The sequence below is a fragment of the Bombina bombina genome, chromosome 8, assembly GCF_027579735.1.
Source record: "Bombina bombina isolate aBomBom1 chromosome 8, aBomBom1.pri, whole genome shotgun sequence".
NCBI classification, from domain to species: Eukaryota; Metazoa; Chordata; class Amphibia; order Anura; family Bombinatoridae; genus Bombina; species Bombina bombina.
Window position 1 is genome coordinate 4,992,244 of NC_069506.1, and position 25,416 is coordinate 5,017,659.

Sequence of the window (25,416 nt, forward strand, 5' to 3'; positions counted from 1 at the left end):
GTGTATAAGTGATGTATTAATATTACACATAAACAGCAGTCTGTATATAAGTGATGTATTAATACTACACATAAACAGCAGTCTGTATATAAGTGATGTATTAATATTACACATAAACAGCAGTCTGTATATAAGTGATGTATTAATATTACATATAAACAGCAGTCTGTATATAAGTGACGTATTAATATTACACATAAACAGCAGCCTGTATATAAGTGATGTATTAATATTACACATAAACAGCAGTCTGTATATAAGTGATGTATTAATATTACACATAAACAGTAGTCTGTAAATAAGTGATGTATTAATATTACACATAAACAGCAGTCTGTATATAAGTGATGTATTAATATTACACATAAACAGCAGTCTGTGTATAAGTGATGTATTAATATTACACATAAACAGCAGTCTGTATATAAGTGATGTATTAATATTACACATAAACAGCAGTCTGTATATAAGTGATGTATTAATATTACACATAAACAGCAGTCTGTATATAAGTGACGTATTAATATTACACATAAACAGCAGTCTGTATATAAGTGATGTATTAATATTACACATAAACAGCAGTCTGTATATAAGTGATGTATTAATATTACACATAAACAGCAGTCTGTATATAAGTGATTTATTAATATTACACATAAACAGAAGCCTGTATATAAGTGATGTATTAATATTACACATAAACAGCAGTCTGTATATAAGTGATTTATTAATATTACACATAAACAGCAGTCTGTGTATAAGTGATGTATTAATATTACATATAAACAGCAGCCTGTATATAAGTGATGTATTAATATTACACATAAACAGCAGTCTGTATATAAGTGACGTATTAATATTACACATAAACAGCAGTCTGTATATAAGTGATGTATTAAAATTACACATAAACAGCAGTCTGTGTATAAGTGATGTATTAATATTACACATAAACAGCAGCCTGTATATAAGTGATGTATTAATATTACACATAAACAACAGCCTGTATATAAGTGATGTATTAATATTACATATAAACAGCAGCCTGTATATAAGTGATGTATTAATATTACACATAAACAGCAGTCTGTATATAAGTGATGTATTAATATTACATATAAACAGCAGTCTGTGTATAAGTGATGTATTAATATTACACATAAACAGCAGCCTGTATATAAGTGATGTATTAATACTACACATAAACAGCAGTCTGTATATAAGTGATGTATTAATATTACACATAAACAGCAGTCTGTATATAAGTGATTTATTAATATTACACATAAACAGCAGTCTGTGTATAAGTGATGTATTAATATTACACATAAACAGCAGCCTGTGTATAAGTGATGTATTAATATTACACATAAACAGCAGTCTGTATATAAGTGATGTATTAATATTACATATAAACAGCAGTCTGTATATAAGTGATGTATTAATATTACACATAAACAGCAGTCTGTATATAAGTGATGTAATCACTTAATCACTGGATTAAGTAGCTAGCATTTTTATATCCATTTGCACTCACTCACTATTTGATTGTATCTATACAATTATTTTGCTACCCCCTTTTTTTGCACTGCAGTGCATTTTTCTATTTTTTGGAACACTATTTTTGTAACACTAATTTTGAACACTATTGTTTGTATTATTGTTTATTAGTTTTTTGCTTGATGCACTTGCTACAGTTGTACTTAGGCTAATTCTGTTTTATCAGTATACACTCTTATTCTGGTGTACCACTCACACTGATCACCTGTTATTACCTCTGTTTTTATTGTAATTATCAGCTTTGGCCCTTTGAGCCGCTTCTGTAAGATATTCCTGTATTTGTAATTTTATTTATATGTGCTTTTTACATTTTTTATATATAGTCTTTTATTACTTATGCTTTCTAACATGGTTCATTAAATAATCTTCTTTTATCTCTCTGTGAGTATATTTATCCCTTGGCCTCTTGTTGGCGCTGTATTCACTTCTTACTACTTGTGCATATTTTTTGGAGGTTGGTTAGGATCTCTGTTTGGATACTGCTTGGGGATTACCTTAGCGCTTGTACACACACCCTTTTTCACTATAAGTGATGTATTAATATTACATATAATGTGCAGTCTGTATATAAGTAATGTATTAATATTACATATAAACAGCAGTCTGTATATAAATGATGTATTAATATTACACATAAACAGCAGTCTGTATATAAGTGACATATTAATATTACACATAAACAGCAGCCTGTATATAAGTGATGTATTAATATTACACATAAACAGCAGTCTGTATATAAGTGATGTATTAATATTACACATAAACAGCAGTCTGTATATAAGTGACGTATTAATATTACACATAAACAGCAGTCTGTATATAAGTGATGTATTAATATTACACATAAACAGCAGTCTGTATATAAGTGATGTATTAATATTACATATAAACAGCAGCCTGTATATAAGTGATGTATTAATATTACACATAAACAGCAGTCTGTATATAAGTGATGTATTAATATTACACATAAACAGCAGTCTGTATATAAGTGACGTATTAATATTACACATAAACAGCAGTCTGTATATAAGTGACGTATTAATATTACACATAAACAGCAGTCTGTATATAAGTGACATATTAATATTACACATAAACAGCAGTCTGTATATAAGTGATGTATTAATATTACACATAAACAGCAGTCTGTATATAAGTGATGTATTAATATTACATATAAACAGCAGTCTGTATATAAGTGATGTATTAATATTACACAAACAGCAGCCTCTATATAAGTGATGTATTAATATTACACATAAACAGCAGTCTGTGTATAAGTGATGTATTAATATTACATATAAACAGCAGTCTGTATATAAGTGATGTATTAATATTACACAAACAGCAGCCTGTATATAAGTGATGTATTAATATTACACATAAACAGCAGTCTGTGTATAAGTGATGTATTAATATTACATATAAACAGCAGTCTGTATATAAGTGATGTATTAATATTACACAAACAGCAGCCTGTATATAAGTGATGTATTAATATTACACATAAACAGCAGTCTGTATGTAAGTGATGTATTAATATTACACATAAACAACAGTCTGTGTATAAGTGATGTATTAATATTACATATAAACAGCAGTCTGTATATAAGTGATGTATTAATATTACACATAAACAGCAGTCTGTGTATAAGTGATGTATTAATATTACATATAAACAGCAGCCTGTATATAAGTGATGTATTAATATTACACATAAACAGCAGTCTGTATATAAGTGATGTATTAATATTACACATAAACAGCAGTCTGTATATAAGTGATGTATTAATATTACACATAAACAGCAGTCTGTATATAAGTGATGTATTAATATTACACATAAACAGCAGTCTGTATATAAGTGACGTATTAATATTACACATAAACAGCAGTCTGTATATAAGTGATGTATTAATATTACACATAAACAGCAGTCTGTATATAAGTGACGTATTAATATTACACATAAACAGCAGTCTGTATATAAGTGATGTATTAATATTACACATAAACAGCAGTCTGTATATAAGTGATGTATTAATATTACACATAAACAGCAGTCTGTATATAAGTGACGTATTAATATTACAAATAAACAGCAGTCTGTATATAAGTGATGTATTAATATTACACATAAACAGCAGCCTGTATATAAGTGATGTATTAATATTACACATAAACAGCAGTCTGTATATAAGTGACGTATTAATATTACAAATAAACAGCAGCCTGTATATAAGTGATGTATTAATATTACACATAAACAGCAGCCTGTATATAAGTGATGTATTAATATTACATATAAACAGCAGTCTGTGTATAAGTGATGTATTAATATTACACATAAACAGCAGCCTGTATATAAGTGATGTATTAATATTACACATAAACAGCAGTCTGTATATAAGTGATGTTTTAATATTACATATAAACAGCAGTCTGTATATAAGTGATGTATTAATATTACACATAAACAGCAGTCTGTATATAAGTGATTTATTAATATTACACATAAACAGCAGCCTGTATATAAGTGATGTATTAATATTACATATAAACAGCAGCCTGTATATAAGTGATGTATTAATATTACACATAAACAGCAGTCTGTATATAAGTGATGTATTAATATTACACATAAACAGCAGTCTGTATATAAGTGATGTATTAATATTACACATAAACAGCAGTCTGTATATAAGTGACGTATTAATATTACACATAAACAGCAGTCTGTATATAAGTGATGTATTAATATTACACATAAACAGCAGTCTGTATATAAGTGATGTATTAATATTACACATAAACAGCAGTCTGTATATAAGTGACGTATTAATATTACAAATAAACAGCAGTCTGTATATAAGTGATGTATTAATATTACACATAAACAGCAGCCTGTATATAAGTGATGTATTAATATTACACATAAACAGCAGTCTGTATATAAGTGACGTATTAATATTACAAATAAACAGCAGCCTGTATATAAGTGATGTATTAATATTACACATAAACAGCAGCCTGTATATAAGTGATGTATTAATATTACATATAAACAGCAGTCTGTGTATAAGTGATGTATTAATATTACACATAAACAGCAGCCTGTATATAAGTGATGTATTAATATTACACATAAACAGCAGTCTGTATATAAGTGATGTTTTAATATTACATATAAACAGCAGTCTGTATATAAGTGACGTATTAATATTACACATAAACAGCAGTCTGTATATAAGTGATTTATTAATATTACACATAAACAGCAGCCTGTATATAAGTGATGTATTAATATTACATATAAACAGCAGCCTGTATATAAGTGATGTATTAATATTACACATAAACAGCAGTCTGTGTATAAGTGATGTATTAATATTACACATAAACAGCAGTCTGTAAATAAGTGATGTATTAATATTACACATAAACAGCAGCCTGTATATAAGTGATGTATTAATATTACACATAAACAGCAGTCTGTATATAAGTGATGTATTAATATTACACAAACAGCAGCCTGTATATAAGTGATGTATTAATATTACACATAAACAGCAGCCTGTATATAAGTGATGTATTAATATTACACATAAACAGCAGTCTGTGTATAAGTGATGTATTAATATTACACATAAACAGCAGTCTGTATTTAAGTGATGTATTAATATTACACATAAACAGCAGCCTGTATATAAGTGATGAATTAATATTACACATAAACAGCAGCCTGTATATAAGTGATGTATTAATATTACATATAAACAGCAGTCTGTATATAAGTGATGTATTAATATTACACATAAACAGCAGTCTGTATATAAGTGATTTATTAATATTACACATAAACAGCAGTCTGTGTATAAGTGATGTATTAATATTACACATAAACAGCAGCCTGTGTATAAGTGATGTATTAATATTACACATAAACAGCAGTCTGTATATAAGTGATGTATTAATATTACATATAAACAGCAGTCTGTATATAAGTGATGTATTAATATTACACATAAACAGCAGTCTGTATATAAGTGATGTATTAATATTACATATAAACAGCAGCCTGTATATAAGTGATGTATTAATATTACACATAAACAGCAGCCTGTATATAAGTGATGTATTAATATTACATATAATGTGCAGTCTGTATATAAGTGATGTATTAATATTACACATAAACAGCAGCCTGTATATAAGTGATGTATTAATATTACACATAAACAGCAGCCTGTGTATAAGTGATGTATTAATATTACACATAAACAGCAGTCTGTATATAAGTGATGTATTAATATTACACATAAACAGCAGTCTGTATATAAGTGATGTATTAATATTACACATAAACAGCAGTCTGTATATAAGTGATGTATTAATATTACACATAAACAGCAGTCTGTATGTAAGTTATGTATTAATATTACATATAAACAGCAGTCTGTATATAAGTGATGTATTAATATTACACATAAACAGCAGTCTGTATATAAGTGATGTATTAATACTACACATAAACAGCAGTCTGTATATAAGTGCCGTATTAATATTACATATAAACAGCAGCCTGTATATAAGTGATGTATTAATATTACACATAAACAGCAGTCTGTATATAAGTGATGTATTATTTTACACATAAACAGCAGTCTGTATATAAGTGATATATTAATATTACATATAAACAGCAGTCTGTATATAAGTGATGTATTAATATTACACATAAACAGCAGTCTGTATATAAGTGATGTATTAATATTACACATAAACAGCAGCCTGTGTATAAGTGATGTATTAATATTACATATAAACAGCAGTCTGTATATAAGTGATGTATTAATATTACATATAAACAGCAGTCTGTATATAAGTGATGTATTAATATTACACATAAACAGCAGTCTGTGTATAAGTGATGTATTAATATTACACATAAACAGCAGCCTGTGTATAAGTGATGTATTAATATTACACATAAACAGCAGCCTGTGTATAAGTGATGTATTAATATTACATATAATGTGCAGTCTGTATATAAGTGATGTATTAATATTACATATAAACAGCAGCCTGTATATAAGTGATGTATTAATATTACATATAAACAGCAGTCTGTGTATAAGTGATGTATTAATATTACATATAATGTGCAGTCTGTATATAAGTGATGTTTTAATATTACATATAAACAGCAGTCTGTATATAAGTGACGTATTAATATTACACATAAACAGCAGTCTGTATATAAGTGATTTATTAATATTACACATAAACAGCAGCCTGTATATAAGTGATGTATTAATATTACATATAAACAGCAGCCTGTATATAAGTGATGTATTAATATTACACATAAACAGCAGTCTGTGTATAAGTGATGTATTAATATTACACATAAACAGCAGTCTGTAAATAAGTGATGTATTAATATTACACATAAACAGCAGCCTGTATATAAGTGATGTATTAATATTACACATAAACAGCAGTCTGTATATAAGTGATGTATTAATATTACACAAACAGCAGCCTGTATATAAGTGATGTATTAATATTACACATAAACAGCAGCCTGTATATAAGTGATGTATTAATATTACACATAAACAGCAGTCTGTGTATAAGTGATGTATTAATATTACACATAAACAGCAGTCTGTATTTAAGTGATGTATTAATATTACACATAAACAGCAGCCTGTATATAAGTGATGTATTAATATTACACATAAACAGCAGCCTGTATATAAGTGATGTATTAATATTACACATAAACAGCAGTCTGTATGTAAGTGATGTATTAATATTACATATAAACAGCAGCCTGTATATAAGTGATGTATTAATATTACACATAAACAGCAGTCTGTATGTAAGTTATGTATTAATATTACATATAAACAGCAGTCTGTATATAAGTGATGTATTAATATTACACATAAACAGCAGTCTGTATATAAGTGATGTATTAATACTACACATAAACAGCAGTCTGTATATAAGTGTCGTATTAATATTACATATAAACAGCAGCCTGTATATAAGTGATGTATTAATATTACACATAAACAGCAGTCTGTATATAAGTGATGTATTATTTTACACATAAACAGCAGTCTGTATATAAGTGATATATTAATATTACATATAAACAGCAGTCTGTATATAAGTGATGTATTAATATTACACATAAACAGCAGTCTGTATATAAGTGATGTATTAATATTACACATAAACAGCAGCCTGTGTATAAGTGATGTATTAATATTACATATAAACAGCAGTCTGTATATAAGTGATGTATTAATATTACATATAAACAGCAGTCTGTATATAAGTGATGTATTAATATTACACATAAACAGCAGTCTGTGTATAAGTGATGTATTAATATTACACATAAACAGCAGCCTGTGTATAAGTGATGTATTAATATTACACATAAACAGCAGCCTGTGTATAAGTGATGTATTAATATTACATATAATGTGCAGTCTGTATATAAGTGATGTATTAATATTACATATAAACAGCAGCCTGTATATAAGTGATGTATTAATATTACATATAAACAGCAGTCTGTGTATAAGTGATGTATTAATATTACATATAATGTGCAGTCTGTATATAAGTGATGTATTAATATTACATATAAACAGCAGCCTGTATATAAGTGATGTATTAATATTACACATAAACAGCAGTCTGTATATAAGTGATGTATTAATATTACACCTAAACAGCAGCCTGTATATAAGTGATGTATTAATATTACACATAAACAGCAGCCTGTGTATAAGTGATGTATTAATATTACACATAAACAGCAGTCTGTATATAAGTGATGTATTAATATTACACATAAACAGCAGCCTGTATATAAGTGATGTATTAATATTACACATAAACAGCAGTCTGTATATAAGTGACGTATTAATATTACACATAAACAGCAGTCTGTATATAAGTGATGTATTAATATTACACATAAACAGCAGTCTGTGTATAAGTGATGTATTAATATTACACATAAACAGCAGTCTGTGTATAAGTGATGTATTAATATTACACATAAACAGCAGTCTGTATATAAGTGATGTATTAATATTACATATAAACAGCAGCCTGTATATAAGTGACGTATTAATATTACACATAAACAGCAGTCTGTGTATAAGTGATGTATTAATATTACATATAAACAGCAGCCTGTATATAAGTGATGTATTAATATTACACATAAACAGCAGTCTGTATATAAGTGATGTATTAATATTACATATAAACAGCAGCCTGTATATAAGTGACGTATTAATATTACACATAATGTGCAGTCTGTATATAAGTGATGTATTAATATTACACATAAACAGCAGTCTGTATATAAGTGATGTATTAATATTACATATAAACAGCAGCCTGTATATAAGTGACGTATTAATATTACACATAAACAGCAGCCTGTATATAAGTGATGTATTAATATTACACATAAACAGCAGTCTGTATATAAGTGATGTATTAATATTACACATAAACAGCAGCCTGTATATAATTGATGTATTAATATTTCATACTAAAAAGGAGAGAAAAAAATATTAGAGAATACAATAATCCTCTAAAAAAGAAAGGGAATAAAAACGGCACACATATGAGGTGAATTCAACAATTTATTAAACTCATATAGCATTTACAAAAGAAGTTTGCCCAAACATGCCCTGCCATCTCAAAAATAGTGCAGAAACGTGCAACCACACCACCATATACAAATTAAAACCAGAACTACATCTCATATCAATATAATGCAAGCCTGTATCATTAAATCACACAATTAGTACCATTTCCTGTATTGGATAACTATAAAATCCAAAACAGGTAGAGATCTAGTATATCACTTATACATGCAGAGGTAAAGTAACACCACAGAGCTGCATAAATATGTGATATATATATATATATATATATATATATATATATATATATATATATATATATATATATATATATATATATATGTATATTCTACATCAGTCGCATATAGCAAAGTACAGATGATGAAACATAAAATGAATTGTATCTAGCATCACAGGCATACATAGCCTTGCTTGAACAAACGGCAGGATAGAATACAGATGAAATAATCCTCTTATGAATCCAATTTATAATAACCTGTGATCACAGAGTAAATGTATACCGTTTGGAACAAGACAGAGAAACATACACATATACATGAGCAAGCAAGCAAATATAAAGTTCATGCAATGCTAACAAAAGTTAATTCCCCTCCTCCCTATGATGAAAGTAGAAATGGGAGGGGTCAGCCTCCAAAAATCACCTGATTGGACAGGCCGTGCTGTTAGCAAGACAAAGGAATCTTCCTACTGAATACAGTGGCCTCTAGTTATCAAGCTCCGTACGTACCTGCCTTCTCTGGCCCCAATACGCTCGCCTAAGCTCGCCTCACATCGCCACCGCGGACCTGAATACGTTCGCCAAAGTTATCAAAAAAGCTTTCAAAAAGCCGCGCACCAAGTACGGGGTGATGAGCAGCGGACTGTGATAGTTATCACTCATCCGATCTCGCTGCTCTTCGGCTTTTCTACAGCTTTATTGATAAGCTGTCACTAAGCACCCACACTATACTATACTGTTCTACCCCCTATACCGCCGCCCCCGGAGCCCCCCGCAACTAAATAACGTTATTAACCCCTAAACCGATGCTCCTAGACCCCGCCGCAACTATAATAAATATATTAACCCCTAAACCGCCGCTCCCGGACCCCACCGCAACTATAATAAATGTATTAACCCCTAAAACGCCGCTCCAGGACCACTCTGCCACCTACATAATACCTATTAACCCCTATCCTGCCCCCCTATACCACCGCCACCTATAATAAATTTATTAACCCCTATCCTGCCGATCCCGTACCCCGCCGCAACTAAATAAATTGTTTAACCCCTAAACCGCCACCACCGGACCCCGCTGCCACCTATATTAAACTTATTAACCCCTAATCTGCCCCCCCCTACACCGTCGCCACCTATAATAAATTTATTAACCCCTATCCTGCCCCCCCTATACCGCCGCCATCTATATTAAACTAATTAACCCCTAAACCTAAGTCTAACACTAACCCTAACACCCCCCTAACTTAAATATTATTTTAATAAATCTAAATAAAAATTACTATCATTAACTAAGTTAATCCTATTTAAAACTAAATACTTACCTGTAAAATAAACCCTAAGATAGCTACAATATAACTAATAGTTATATTGTAGCTATTTTAGGATTTATATTTATTTTACAGGTAACTTTGTATTTATTTTAACTAGGTGCAATAGTTATTAAATAGTTATTAACTATTTAATAACTACCTAGCTAAAAGAAATACAAAATTACCTGTAAAATAAATCCTAACCTAAATTACAATTAAACCTAACACTACGCTATCATTAAATTAATTAAATAAATTACCTACAATTACCTACAATTAAATACAATTAAATAAACTAAACTAAATTACAAAAAAAACACACTAAATTACAGAAAATAAAAAAATATTAAAAGAATTTTAAACTAATTACACCTAATCCAAGCCCCTAATAAAATAAAATTAAAAAAAATAATAAAAGTCCCTACCCTATTCTACATTAAAAAGTAATCAGCTCTTTTACCAGCCCTTAAAAGGCATGCCCCAAAGTAATCAGCTCTTTTGCCTGTAAAAAAAAATACAACCTCCCCCAACATTAAAACCCCCCACCCACATACCCCTACTCTAACCCACCCAAACCCCCCTTAGAAAAAACTAACACTAACCCCCTGAAGATCTCCCTACCTTGAGTCGTCTTCACCCAGCCGGGCCGAAGTCTTCATCCGATGGGTCAGAAGAGGACATCCAGACCGGCAGAAGTCTTCATCCTATCCGGGCAGAAGAGGATATCCGGACCGGCAGACATCTTCATCCAAGCAGCATCTTCTATCTTCATCCATCCGACGAGGTGCGGCTCCATCTTCAAGACCACCATTGCGTAACATCCTTCTTCCCCGACGACTACCCGACGAATAAAGGTTCCTTTAAGTGACGTCATCCAAGATGGCATCCCTCGAATTCCGATTGGCTGATAGGATTCTATCAGCCAATCGGAATTAAGGTAGGAAAAATGAAGTTCAATCCAATTGGCTGATCCAATGGATTGAAAACCAGGTACGCTGGGCCGGAAAAGTGCCGAGCGTACCTGCTAGTCATTTGATAACTAGCAAAAGTAGTCAGATTGTGCCGAACTTGCATTCGGAACATCTGGAGTGATGTAAGAATCAATCTGTGTCGGATTGAGTCCGGCGGATCGAAGCTTACGTCACTATATTCTACTTTTGCCGGTGTGTAGGGTTTGATAACTTAGGCGAATCAGCCTCGCCACAAATACTCTGCGGAATTCCAGCGTATTTGAGGTTAACGGCTTGATAACTAGAGGCCAATGTATCCGTTTGAATCAAAAGATATACTTTTAAGCAAATGATTGCAACTTTTAGGTGTGTGTGGGATACATATCTGATCTTACCATAGATGTACCAAGCAGGCCATTCTGCTACACCATGTGTTCACACAGATAATAAACAATGCCACACACTGGATATTTTGTTTGCAAATGCAGAAATCTTCGTAATGGATATTATATACCCGTTCTTACCAAGAGATGTACCTTAGGCAGTAAATTGCATAGTGAGCATATACAAAGTATACAGGTGATCTTACCACAGATGTGCCAAACCTTATATAGCAAGCTATCAGTGCCACTCCACTTTATATTCACACAGGTAGTGAGCCACACCTCACACTTAGTACTTTGAATGCTTTCTTACCAAGATGTACCAATAACGTGCTATAAGAGCTATAAGCAAAAATCTTAATTTGTTCAAGCTTCAAAAATATTTGTTTTTTATTTCAGATAAAGGAAATAAATTCCGAGATCTTATGGATTTACAGCTAACAAAAAAGGGAGAGCTAACCGTTGTGCACCTAGCGGAACTAACAGCAAGAGAGTTTGTGGTTTACCAGTACGGTATCTATATCCTGCAACTTCTTACGTCCCATAACTATGTAAGTGTCAGCATCACTGTAGGTATTTTATCAGCTACAAAAACTGCAAAACTAACGAGTATAACTTGATGATTGATAAAAACTGTTTGGCCCATCTAGGTCTAGATTACAAGTGGAGCACTATTTAGGACTCCTGCTCACGTGTTAACTTTGCTAGACAGAGGCTTTTTGTGTGCACCAGGTTGTGCTCGTATTATAAGTTGAAAGTAAAAAGTTAGGGCGCAAGCAAAAAACCAAAGCAGGCTAAAACTTGAACTTCAAATATTGCGAACGCATTAACGTATTCCCCCGTAAACTCAAATGAAGCACAAAAACTGCAAAGAAGCAATACTCGTATTCTGAAGTCGTGCTAAAAGGACGCATGTTAAATTAAATTGTGCTCAAGCTAAAACGTTTATTTTCAACTCATAATATGCACTCTATTTCCATTGCACACAAAGAGACGCAAAATACCCTTTACCACTTGCGCGTAAAAGAGTACCACTCATAATCTATTCCCTACTCTGTAATTAGATGCCAGGTATGAGGCATGATAAGATATCAACACTGTACAGTCCATTAATTCCCAGAGTTTCCAAGTTATAACAGATAACACAGCTTTACATGTATAATACATAATACAGCTTTACAGGTATAATAGATAACACAGCTTTACAGGTATAATACATAACACAGCTTTACAGGTACAATACATAACACAGCTTTACAGGTATAATACATAACACAGCTTTACAGGTATAATAGATAACACAGCTTTACATGTATAATACATAACACAGCTTTACATGTATAATACATAACACAGCTTTACAGCTATAATAGATAACACAGCTTTACATGTATAATACATAACACAGCTTTACATGTATAATACATAACACAGCTTTACAGGTATAATAGATAACACAGCTTTACATGTATAATACATAACCCAGCGTTACAGGTATAATACATAACACAGCTTTACAGGTATAATACATAACACAGCTTTACAGGTATAATAGATAACACAGCTTTACAGGTATAATACATAACACAGCTTTACAGGTATAATAAATAATACAGCTTTACAGGTATAATACATAACACAGCTTTACAGGTATAATACATAACACAGCTTTACAGGTATAATAGATAACACAGCTTTACAGGTATAATACATAACACAGTTTTACAGGTATAATACATAACACAGCTTTACAGGTATAATAGATAACACAGCTTTACAGGCATAATACATAACACAGCTTTACAGGTATAATAGATAACACAGCTTTACAGGTATAATAGATAACACAGTTTTACAGGTATAATAGATAACACAGTTTTACAGGTATAATACATAACACAGCTTTACAGGTATAATACATAACACAGTTTTACAGGTATAATACATAACACAGCTTTACAGGTATAATAGATAACACAGCTTTACAGGTATAATAGATAACACAGCTTTACATGTATAATACATAACACAGCTTTACAGGTATAATACATAACACAGCTTTACAGGCATAATACGTAACACAACTTTACAGGTATAATAGATAACACAACTTTACAGGTATAATAGATAACACAGCTTTACAGGCATAATACATAACACAGCTTTACAGGTATAATACATAACACAGTTTTACAGGTATAATACATAACACAGCTTTACAGGTATAATAGATAACACAGCTTTACAGGCATAATACATAACACAGCTTTACAGGTATAATAGATAACACAGCTTTACAGGTATAATAGATAACACAGTTTTACAGGTATAATACATAACACAGCTTTACATGTATAATACATAACCCAGCGTTACAGGTATAATACATAACACAGCTTTACAGGTATAATACATAACACAGCTTTACAGGTATAATACATAACACAGTTTTACAGGTATAATACATAACACAGCTTTACAGGTATAATAGATAACACAGCTTTACAGGTATAATAGATAACACAGCTTTACATGTATAATACATAACACAGCTTTACAGGTATAATACATAACACAGCTTTACAGGCATAATACGTAACACAACTTTACAGGTATAATAGATAACACAACTTTACAGGTATAATACATAACACAGCTTTACAGGCATAATACATAACACAGCTTTACAGGTATAATACATAACACAGCTTTACAGGTATAATACATAACACAGCTTTACAGGCATAATACATAACACAGCTTTACAGGTATAACAGATAACATAGCTTTACAGGCATAATACATAACACAGCTTTACAGGTATAATACATAACACAGCTTTACAGGTATAATACATAACACAGCTTTACAGGCATAATACATAACACAGCTTTACAGGTATAATACATAACGCAGTTTTACAGGTATAATACATAACACAGTTTTACAGGTATAATACATAACACAGTTTTACAGGTATAATACATAACACAGTTTTACAGGTATAATACATAACACAGCTTTACAGGTATAATAGATAACACAGCTTTACAGGTATAATAGATAACACAGCTTTACATGTATAATACATAACACAGCTTTACAGGTATAATACATAACACAGCTTTACAGGCATAATACATAACACAGCTTTACAGGTATAATAGATAACACATGTGTCAAAACGTGGTTTAGAAAGGAGCGCCAAATCTTGGCGAGGTCTGGTGCGGTATAGGTGTGAAAATATGGTATTCTGTCTGAGAAATTGTATAGCGCTATAGCTCAGCTACAATTATGGTAGTTGTGCTGTATAGATGTGTAGGTTTTGATATCTAGATCTAAGATCTAAGAGTGGCACAGTTGATACATAAAAGCATTTAATACATATTAAACATATAAAACAAGGGTGTCGTTTAAAATATATTTTAACAGAACGGCAAGAAATAATGTGTAAAAACACATAAACACATAAATATCTATAAAAACACGCGTGTTTTGCTTTTTAGCTGTATGTATAATGTCTCATAAAATTCGTCTCATATATAGTTGTGTTGGCATAAATCTGAAAATAATAAACAATAAAAAATAATAAAAAACAATGAAAAGTAAATAATGTCCAATAATCCCTTCTCAAAGTTAAGAGATATATAAAAAAAGGTTAAGTAGTGTCCAAAAATCCCTTCTCAAAGTTAAGAGATATAAATAGATTTTCACATGTGTATCCAAAAAATAAACTGTCCAAATTTAAGTGTTGTCCAAAAACGTGGTATAAATGAATAGTGCAAATCCAGCAGATTCAAAAGTTCTATTAAAAAAGCTTTGCAAAAAACATTTCAAAGAGACATTTAAAAAACATCAAAATGAAGGTAGAAAAAAAGGTCTATCAAAATATGGTGACAAAGAATAATCCGTGAAGTCAATCCAAAATAGTGATAAAAATAAGTCCAAAAAAGATGTAAAATATCCAAAAGATAAAAAACAAAAAATAAATGATTAGTATGTGCACAAACTAGTGAGAGTGATCCCAAAAAGGGGGCTTATGTGGAGGGGTTATGTTTCCATGTAGAAAAATTATTTGCTGTATAAAAAGAAAAAAGAAAAAATTAAAAATAAGCAAAAATACAAAAATATAAATAAAAATAATCCTAGGGAATCTTCAAACCCTGAAAATAAAAGATAATAACAATAGTGTAATACTGTATTATAATTCAACAATCAAGGAATAAATAGCTCACCATAGCTCTGTCAACGCGTTTCGGCCCTCAAGAGAGGCCTTTATCAAGACTATAGTATGGTGTGGGTGAGCTGAAGACTTTATACCTTTCTCTAACCAATCAAATTGCATTGAAATTGCGCCAAATTTTTGCGCCAAAATTTCGCGCCAAAATTTCGCGCCAAAAATGTGGTACCGGAAGTGTTGAGCCGGAAGTGCTCATCTGTATAAAAAAAAAAAAAAATAAAAAAAAAAAAATAAATAAAATTAATAAAAATAATAAAAAAATAAAAATAAAAAATAAAAATAAAATAAAAAAAGTTCACATTTGTCTCTGTATCATTTAGATAAGGCTTTTATTTAGAGTTTGTCTATGTCTATGTTTATTAAACATTGTCTATGTTGTTCCTAATGTGTTTATTCGTGTTATGTGCCTTAGTAGTTAGCTGAGGGGTCAAATGTTATGGTTTGCCGGTGTTTTTTTTAACCGGAAATGGCCGCTGAGATGTAAACATCCGGTTAAGCTATATCGGATGTTATGGGTGAGGCGGAAGTGGTATTTACTCTGTACCAATCAGATCCGGAGGGGCAGAAAGCAGTTATCCCACATGTAGAGCCAGTTTTACAACTTGGCATGAAATATATGACAAAATACCGGTACGTTTCTGAACCGGAAGTAGCCGGAAAAAGTAAGATACTTTAACATCCGGTAAGATTGAGCCGGATGTTGCACCTTACCGGTCATGGTTAAACCGGAAGTGGTGTGTATCCTAGCCTATTCAAATTCAAAGGGACAAAAAGTGTTAACCTTGGTATTTGTCTAGTGAACAAAATCAATGTAGGGATCACGGTACAGAGAGTGTATATTGTAAAATACACAGTTTATATATATTGGAAAATATATATATATATCGAAAAATACATAATCTAATAAATAGAGATCTAAAAACCTTAAAGGAACTTTTGGAAACTTTCTAAAAAACTTTTTAGGATAAAAATATAAAAGATATGTAGTATAAAGAAAAACTTTTTTACAATGCATCTATGATTGGTTAGAAAATCTATAGAAGGAGTACATTTGTATCAACCTGTATTCTCTTTTTGTCATGTGCAATATTGGGTATTGGAAGTCTTATTTTCTATCTAAATGTGCCTGGTATAAAAATTAGTTAACCATGTGCGCACTATGATAGGAGTTTTTTGAAATCTGATGTGGATATGAAGGAAACTTGTCTCATACAAGTATATGAATGTATTTATGTAGATTGTGAGATCAATGGGTACTTTTATCGATCTAATTGATTAGTTGTCTTTTGGGGAATTGTGAATTTAAATTTGTTATGAGGTGTAATCATGTTGTTGGTATTGGGATTATGTTACCTCTATACACATTTTAAATTGTGTTTATATTCTTATGAAGAGTCAGGCTTCGGTTACTTTCTAACTTATTCTGTTAGATATTTCCCAGATGGAGAGGTTGCTAAGTCAAGTGTCTCTTATGCTGTTGACATATTATGGGATCATATCTTGTTAATATTATTGGCATCTCATATGTTGTTGACATATTAGGGGATCATATCTTGTTAATGTTATTGGCATCTATATAGTCTCTCTGTATGTGTAATAAGGTTTGTTGGAACTCATCTTATGGCTATTTGAGTAGAGCAATAAAAATAAAGATGATTAGATTGGCTTTAGAAATCCTAATATAGATCTTTGTGTGGATCTATGCAGGACATCTTCATTAGATATATTTTGTTCTTGTCGTGTCATATATTGACCTCGTTATGTTTTCTTTATTGTTTTCCTTCTGTATGAGGGCAGCAGTGTTTTCCGAATAGATATTCAGAAGTCAAATTTATGTGTGTTTCAAGCTTAAAAGATGTGAGAGGTCTTCCTTGTTGTTCAGACCCTTCGGGTAGAGACAATCCAGCTCAAATATCCATCTGGATTCCGCGATTAGGAGCTTCTTTTCATAGTTGCCTCCCCTCCAATTAGGCTTTACTATCTGGATACCATAGAAGTTTAGATCCTTGATGTTTCCTTTGTGTTTAATAGAAAAGTGTCTATACAGTGCGGTGTCTGTGCTGCCATGTTCAATCTGTAGCACATGTTCCCGTATTCTGTCTTTTAGGCATCTCGAGGTTTGTCCGACGTATTGTAGTCCACATTTGCATTGTATTATGTAAATTACCCCCTTGCTGCTGCATCTGATCAGATCCTTTATTTCATGTTTGATACTGGAGTTGTGCGGTGAAAAGTTTTTGATTTTCAAGCCTCTCTTACACGCCTTGCAGCTCGGGCATGGGAAAAAACCTTTTATGGGTTTCCCGGATATATCTCTCGTCTGAGGTGTTGTTGGGCGTGGAATGCTAGGAGATAGAATGTTCTTAAGGTTATCTGATTTTCTATAGATAAATTTTGGTCTGTTGATGAGTGTTTCGCCAATTGTGTCGTCATCCTTCAGTAGATGCCAGTGCTTTTCTATTATTTTCTCGATGGTTCTCCTGTTTTCGCTGTACTGCGTGATAAAGGCAACCTCTATGGAGTCGGTGTTCATGTCTCTCCTAATTCTCTTGTCTTTATACTTGAGAAGTTCCTTGCGATCCTTTTGCCTGACTTCTTCTATATCTTTGTGGAGTTTTTCCTCTTCATATCCTCTCTCAAGAAAGCGTTTTTTCAGTTCTTCCGCCTGGGTTTCCCATAAAATGGGGTCCGAACAGTTCTTTTTCAATCTTAGTAACTGTCCCTTTGGTATATTCTCCTTCCATTTGAAATGATGGCAGCTGTCCCTGTGGACATAGTTGTTACAATCCACAGGTTTAAAAAATGTTGAAGTCTGAAGTTTCCCATTTTTGATGGTAATTTTTAGATCGAGGAATGTGATTTCCTTGTCACTGATCTCGTAGGTAAATTTCAGGTTGTTGGTGTTGTTATTCATAACCCTTATAGTGTGTTCTAAATCTTCTTTGGAGCCTTTCCATATCAGGAGGATGTCATCTATGTACCTGTAGTAGGAGACTAGGTCCGCGCCGGCTGGGCACGACTCCCAAAATATGTGTTCCCATTTGCCCATGTAAAGGTTCGCATAGCTCGGCGCGAACCTAGTCCCCATGGCGGTGCCGCACAGCTGTCTATAAAATTTCCCATCGTGGTGGAAATAGTTGTGCGTTAGAATATAGTTAATCCCTTCCAGAATGAATGTCTTCTGTAGTGCCGGCACTGTGTGGTCCTTCTTGAGAAAGTACTCTACAGCTTCTCGACCTCCTTTGTGTGGTATGCAGGTATATAGGGAGGTGACGTCACAGGTGGCGAGTAGGTAGTTCTCTTTCCATTCTGTATTCTCCAGACTGTTCAGAATCTGTGTGGAATCTCTCACGCACGATGGTAGTTGTGTCACATATTTCTGTAAGTTCTTATCTAGATATTCAGACAGATTACTGGTTAGAGACCCTATGCCGGATATGATGGGTCTTCCCGGAGGGTTGTGGAGGGTCTTATGGATTTTCGGGAGGTAGTAGAAGACGGGAGTGATGGGATGCTCCACGCTTATGTATCTGAATTCTTTATGGTTCAGTATTTTGTTGTTATGTGCCTCTCCTAGAATCCTGTCCATTTCCTTCATTTTATAGACAGCTGTGCGGCACCGCCATGGGGACTAGGTTCGCGCCGAGCTATGCGAACCTTTACATGGGCAAATGGGAACACATATTTTGGGAGTCGTGCCCAGCCGGCGCGGACCTAGTCTCCTACTACAGGTACATAGATGACATCCTCCTGATATGGAAAGGCTCCAAAGAAGATTTAGAACACACTATAAGGGTTATGAATAACAACACCAACAACCTGAAATTTACCTACGAGATCAGTGACAAGGAAATCACATTCCTCGATCTAAAAATTACCATCAAAAATGGGAAACTTCAGACTTCAACATTTTTTAAACCTGTGGATTGTAACAACTATGTCCACAGGGACAGCTGCCATCATTTCAAATGGAAGGAGAATATACCAAAGGGACAGTTACTAAGATTGAAAAAGAACTGTTCGGACCCCATTTTATGGGAAACCCAGGCGGAAGAACTGAAAAAACGCTTTCTTGAGAGAGGATATGAAGAGGAAAAACTCCACAAAGATATAGAAGAAGTCAGGCAAAAGGATCGCAAGGAACTTCTCAAGTATAAAGACAAGAGAATTAGGAGAGACATGAACACCGACTCCATAGAGGTTGCCTTTATCACGCAGTACAGCGAAAACAGGAGAACCATCGAGAAAATAATAGAAAAGCACTGGCATCTACTGAAGGATGACGACACAATTGGCGAAACACTCATCAACAGACCAAAATTTATCTATAGAAAATCAGATAACCTTAAGAACATTCTATCTCCTAGCATTCCACGCCCAACAACACCTCAGACGAGAGATATATCCGGGAAACCCATAAAAGGTTTTTTCCCATGCCCGAGCTGCAAGGCGTGTAAGAGAGGCTTGAAAATCAAAAACTTTTCACCGCACAACTCCAGTATCAAACATGAAATAAAGGATCTGATCAGATGCAGCAGCAAGGGGGTAATTTACATAATACAATGCAAATGTGGACTACAATACGTCGGACAAACCTCGAGATGCCTAAAAGACAGAATACGGGAACATGTGCTACAGATTGAACATGGCAGCACAGACACCGCACTGTATAGACACTTTTCTATTAAACACAAAGGAAACATCAAGGATCTAAACTTCTATGGTATCCAGATAGTAAAGCCTAATTGGAGGGGAGGCAACTATGAAAAGAAGCTCCTAATCGCGGAATCCAGATGGATATTTGAGCTGGATTGTCTCTACCCGAAGGGTCTGAACAACAAGGAAGACCTCTCACATCTTTTAAGCTTGAAACACACATAAATTTGACTTCTGAATATCTATTCGGAAAACACTGCTGCCCTCATACAGAAGGAAAACAATAAAGAAAACATAACGAGGTCAATATATGACACGACAAGAACAAAATATATCTAATGAAGATGTCATGCATAGATCCACACAAAGATCTATATTAGGATCTCTAAAGCCAATCTAATCATCTTTATTTTTATTGCTCTACTCAAATAGCCATAAGATGAGTTCCAACAAACCTTATTACACATACAGAGAGACTATATAGATGCCAATAACATTAACAAGATATGATCCCCTAATATGTCAACAGCATATGAGATGCCAATAATATTAACAAGATATGATCCCATAATATGTCAACAGCATAAGAGACACTTGACTTAGCAACCTCTCCATCTGGGAAATATCTAACAGAATAAGTTAGAAAGTAACCGAAGCCTGACTCTTCATAAGAATATAAACACAATTTAAAATGTGTATAGAGGTAACATAATCCCAATACCAACAACATGATTACACCTCATAACAAATTTAAATTCACAATTCCCCAAAAGACAACTAATCAATTAGATCGATAAAAGTACCCATTGATCTCACAATCTACATAAATACATTCATATACTTGTATGAGACAAGTTTCCTTCATATCCACATCAGATTTCAAAAAACTCCTATCATAGTGCGCACATGGTTAACTAATTTTTATACCAGGCACATTTAGATAGAAAATAAGACTTCCAATACCCAATATTGCACATGACAAAAAGAGAATACAGGTTGATACAAATGTACTCCTTCTATAGATTTTCTAACCAATCATAGATGCATTGTAAAAAAGTTTTTCTTTATACTACATATCTTTTATATTTTTATCCTAAAAAGTTTTTTAGAAAGTTTCCAAAAGTTCCTTTAAGGTTTTTAGATCTCTATTTATTAGATTATGTATTTTTCGATATATATATATATTTTCCAATATATATAAACTGTGTATTTTACAATATACACTCTCTGTACCGTGATCCCTACATTGATTTTGTTCACTAGACAAATACCAAGGTTAACACTTTTTGTCCCTTTGAATTTGAATAGGCTAGGATACACACCACTTCCGGTTTAACCATGACCGGTAAGGTGCAACATCCGGCTCAATCTTACCGGATGTTAAAGTATCTTACTTTTTCCGGCTACTTCCGGTTCAGAAACGTACTGGTATTTTGTCATATATTTCATGCCAAGTTGTAAAACTGGCTCTACATGTGGGATAACTGCTTTCTGCCCCTCCGGATCTGATTGGTACAGAGTAAATACCACTTCCGCCTCACCCATAACATCCGATATAGCTTAACCGGATGTTTACATCTCAGCGGCCATTTCCGGTTAAAAAAAACACCGGCAAACCATAACATTTGACCCCTCAGCTAACTACTAAGGCACATAACACGAATAAACACATTAGGAACAACATAGACAATGTTTAATAAACATAGACATAGACAAACTCTAAATAAAAGCCTTATCTAAATGATACAGAGACAAATGTGAACTTTTTTTATTTTATTTTTATTTTTTATTTTTATTTTTTTATTATTTTTATTAATTTTATTTTTTTTTTATTTTTTTATAAAAAATTTTTTTTTTTTTTTTTTTTTTTTTTTTTTATACAGATGAGCACTTCCGGCTCAACACTTCCGGTACCACATTTTTGGCGCGAAATTTTGGCGCGAAATTTTGGCGCAAAAATTTGGCGCAATTTCAATGCAATTTGATTGGTTAGAGAAAGGTATAAAGTCTTCAGCTCACCCACACCATACTATAGTCTTGATAAAGGCCTCTCTTGAGGGCCGAAACGCGTTGACAGAGCTATGGTGAGCTATTTATTCCTTGATTGTTGAATTATAATACAGTATTACACTATTGTTATTATCTTTTATTTTCAGGGTTTGAAGATTCCCTAGGATTATTTTTATTTATATTTTTGTATTTTTGCTTATTTTTAATTTTTTCTTTTTTCTTTTTATACAGCAAATAATTTTTCTACATGGAAACATAACCCCTCCACATAAGCCCCCTTTTTGGGATCACTCTCACTAGTATGTGCACAAACTAATCATTTATTTTTTGTTTTCTATCTTTTGGATATTTTACATCTTTTTTGGACTTATTTTTATCACTATTTTGGATTGACTTCACGGATTATTCTTTGTCACCATATTTTGATAGACCTTTTTTTCTACCTTCATTTTGATGTTTTTTAAATGTCTCTTTGAAATGTTTTTTGCAAAGCTTTTTTAATAGAACTTTTGAATCTGCTGGATTTGCACTATTCATTTATACCACGTTTTTGGACAACACTTAAATTTGGACAGTTTATTTTTTGGATACACATGTGAAAATCTATTTATATCTCTTAACTTTGAGAAGGGATTTTTGGACACTACTTAACCTTTTTTTATATATCTCTTAACTTTGAGAAGGGATTATTGGACATTATTTACTTTTCATTGTTTTTTATTATTTTTTATTGTTTATTATTTTCAGATTTATGCCAACACAACTATATATGAGACGAATTTTATGAGACATTATACATACAGCTAAAAAGCAAAACACGCGTGTTTTTATAGATATTTATGTGTTTATGTGTTTTTACACATTATTTCTTGCCGTTCTGTTAAAATATATTTTAAACGACACCCTTGTTTTATATGTTTAATATGTATTAAATGCTTTTATGTATCAACTGTGCCACTCTTAGATCTTAGATCTAGATATCAAAACCTACACATCTATACAGCACAACTACCATAATTGTAGCTGAGCTATAGCGCTATACAATTTCTCAGACAGAATACCATATTTTCACACCTATACCGCACCAGACCTCGCCAAGATTTGGCGCTCCTTTCTAAACCACGTTTTGACACATATTTTCTAAAAGTGGGCACCTGGGGACCCACTATAGACAGGAGCTATAGGTCCACACTTTCAGCGCTGTAAGAAAACATTGAATCTATAATAGATAACACAACTTTACAGGTATAATACATAACACAGCTTTACAGGTATAATACATAACACAGATTTACAGGTATAATACATAACACAGCTTTACAGGTATAATAGATAACACAGCTTTACAGGTATAATACATAACACAGTTTTACAGGTATAATACATAACACAGCTTTACAGGTATAATAGATAACACAGCTTTACAGGTATAATAGATAACATAGCTTTACATGTATAATACATAACACAGCTTTACAGGTATAATACATAACACAGCTTTACAGGCATAATACATAACACAGCTTTACAGGCATAATACATAACACAACTTTACAGGTATAATAGATAACACAGTTTTACATGTATAATACATAACACAGCTTTACAGGTATAATAGATAACACAGCTTTACATGTATAATACATAACACAGCTTTACAGGTATAATAGATAACACAGCTTTACAGGTATAATAGATAACACAGATTTACATGTATAATACATAACACAGCTTTACAGGTATAATACATAACACAGTTTTACAGGTAGAATACATAACACAGCTTTACAGGTATAATACATAACACAGCATTACAGGTATAATACATAACACAGCTTTACATGTATAATAGATAACACAGCTTTACATGTATAATACATAACACAGCTTTACAGGTATAATACATAACACAGTTTTACAGGTAGAATACATAACACAGCTTTACAGGTATAATACATAACACAGCATTACAGGTATAATACATAACACAGCATTACAGGTATAATAGATAACACAGCTTTACAGGTATAATAGATAACACAGCTTTACATGTATAATACATAACACAGCTTTACAGGTATAATACATAACACAGTTTTACAGGTAGAATACATAACACAGCTTTACAGGTATAATACATAACACAGCATTACAGGTATAATACATAACACAGCTTTACAGGTATAATAGATAACACAGCTTTACAGGCATAATACATAACACACCTTTACAGGTATAATAGATAACACAGCTTTACAGGTATAATAGATAACACAGCTTTACAGGTATAATACATAACACAGCTTTACAGGTATAATACATAACACAGTTTTACAGGTATAATAGATAACACAGCTTTACAGGTATAATACATA

At 32.2% G+C, this 25,416-nt stretch overlaps 1 protein-coding gene across 1 annotated transcript in view; it reads left to right on the forward strand.

Annotated features, from left to right (window-relative positions):
* Nucleotides 1–25,416, forward strand: part of LOC128638168 (uncharacterized) — a gene marked incomplete in the record, with an annotated part of 174,028 nt that overhangs the window by 112,312 nt on the left and 36,300 nt on the right. The window contains 1 exon segment of the mRNA XM_053690032.1: nucleotides 12,535–12,686. Coding sequence (XP_053546007.1) covers nucleotides 12,535–12,686 — 152 coding nt within the window.